This window comes from Phalaenopsis equestris, unplaced genomic scaffold (assembly GCF_001263595.1).
Source record: "Phalaenopsis equestris unplaced genomic scaffold, ASM126359v1 Scaffold000097, whole genome shotgun sequence".
Lineage (NCBI taxonomy): Eukaryota > Viridiplantae > Streptophyta > Magnoliopsida > Asparagales > Orchidaceae > Phalaenopsis > Phalaenopsis equestris.
The window spans coordinates 37,396-39,246 of NW_018164539.1; the positions used below are offsets into that span (position 1 = coordinate 37,396).

A 1,851-nucleotide genomic window follows, 5' to 3' on the forward strand; every position below is an offset into this window, starting at 1 on the left:
ATATTAACATAAAATCTACACTTGAATCTCTAAATTTTAATGAATTTAAGATTAAAATCTTTTGAAAGAGAACTCAATTAAGGATTTTAAAGTTGAATCCTGTCCACAAGATGAATAGGAAAATGCTTTAGTTTTTTAGGATTCTTTTATTTTAGTTTAGAATTTTGAGTTTGATTTGAGATTCATTCTCATGAAGCTTTTTGGGCTTTAGGATATTTTTTTATAATGGATTAGTAAAGAATAATTAAGTCATAAGACCCTAGCATAAACTAAGATACAAAACCACCCGAAAAGAAGGCCCGGTTAGGAAAATCCTACAACTTGCTCATTAGGCATGGTTTGAATGAGAGGTTATGGACCCAAAGTTTAAGGGCATTTGGTGGACTCATTCCTCGATCTTGAGAGAAAGGGAAATACAACAGGGGAAAGTAATCTGAGTCTACAAAGAGATACAAATATGTTACTGATGAAAAGAAAATATAAGTCAGACTCAAAGATGAAGAGAGGAATCATCCCCAACGGAGTCGCCAACCCTAAACCCTAAAACTCCTGATTAACTTCATTTCTCTTTTGATTTCTCTATACATAACAATAGCCACTAAGCGAAAAGCTTTAAATAAAAAAGAAGAAAAAAAAAACACAAATCTAAAATTGTCTTAAAAATTATTCCAAATCTGAAACAATCTGAATAAAAAGCAAGGAGCCTGAAACCTCCTCCTACTACTTCTTCGCCGCAGGCGAAACAGAAGCCGCCGTCGAAGCCGATAAATCCCTCGATCTCCTCCTCAGCATCAGCCTCATTCCATCTGCAACTAGAATTGCTGGATTTCTCTTATATTTGCTGCAGAATGACATATGAGCCTTCAAAGCAGCTTCAGTTCCATTGTATTCCTTCTTCCATCCATTCTTCATCTCATCTCTCACTGCTTCAGAGCAGAGCCCACAGAGCCATTTTCCTTCAAAACTCTCCTTCACCTGGCTTATGTATTCCTGCGTGCACTCTTCTCTCAAACCACAGCACGCGCAGTTGACCGAGTCTATCTCCATTATCAAGCGAAGAGTATTCAGAGCAGAAGAAGAGGAGTTGCAGAGGTGAAGAGAGGGGTTTTAAAGAAGAAAGATGATGTTAGTTATGCTGAATTTGCTCCTTAGTTTATGGGAGATTGTCTGTTACTTGAATAAGTGAAGTGGGGGTGGTGATAAGGAAATAGATTTTAATGCATGATGTTGGTCGTGTTGATGACTTTAGTTGATTGATTTGTTTGAGAATTTAATTATTTTAACTGAAAACCATCATGATTGGGGAACTGTGATCACTGTCCATCATGCTCCGAGATTCGTGTGATGATGATTGTATGTCGATGCAGCATTTGAACAGAGTTGATATTTCTCTTGTTTTGGCGAGTTGTTTATGTGAAAATGCATTCAGTCTTATCGAAATGACAGATTTGGCTGTGAAAGTGATGGACTAATTAGCATTTAGCAAGCAAGGTAGTTAATGCCCGGTCGGTCAGGCCAGGTATTTTCAGGTTCGAATTATTTAAATTAAGAAAATAATTAAAGAGAATATTTTTCTCATTTTTTTGGCTTTGGGTTTAAGCAAACAGACTTTGTTCACCTCAGGCCTTGATGGCTCTCTGATCACCTTTGCCGAAGTCTAAAGTTTCATCAGTTGCTTTAATTTTTTTTTAAAAAATGGTCAAGGCTTAAAGCCGATTGTAATTTCTTAAAACAGTATGAACAAATGTGTTAGATTTACACATTTCTAGTATATACATGGTTTAGAAACAGAACCGTACCGAGCGGTTTAACCAGCTTAGCTATGAACTGGACATTCAACTGGTTTGGTCC

The 1,851-nt window shown here is 36.7% G+C and overlaps 1 protein-coding gene across 1 annotated transcript; it reads right to left on the reverse strand.

The window, feature by feature from the left end:
* Window positions 1–339: 339 nt before the first annotated feature.
* Window positions 340–1,162, reverse strand: LOC110020468. Its single transcript, XM_020718582.1, has one exon. The coding sequence runs from the start codon at window positions 1,045–1,047 to the stop codon at window positions 721–723; it is 327 nt and encodes a 108-aa protein (XP_020574241.1). The 5' UTR covers window positions 1,048–1,162; the 3' UTR covers window positions 340–720.
* Between the last annotated feature and the right edge of the window lie 689 nt (window positions 1,163–1,851).

Coding starts and splice junctions, on each gene's coding strand:
- LOC110020468 (XM_020718582.1), bottom strand. CDS start 1,047: ATGGAGATAGACTCGGTCAACTGCGCGTGCTGTGGTTTGAGAGAAGAG.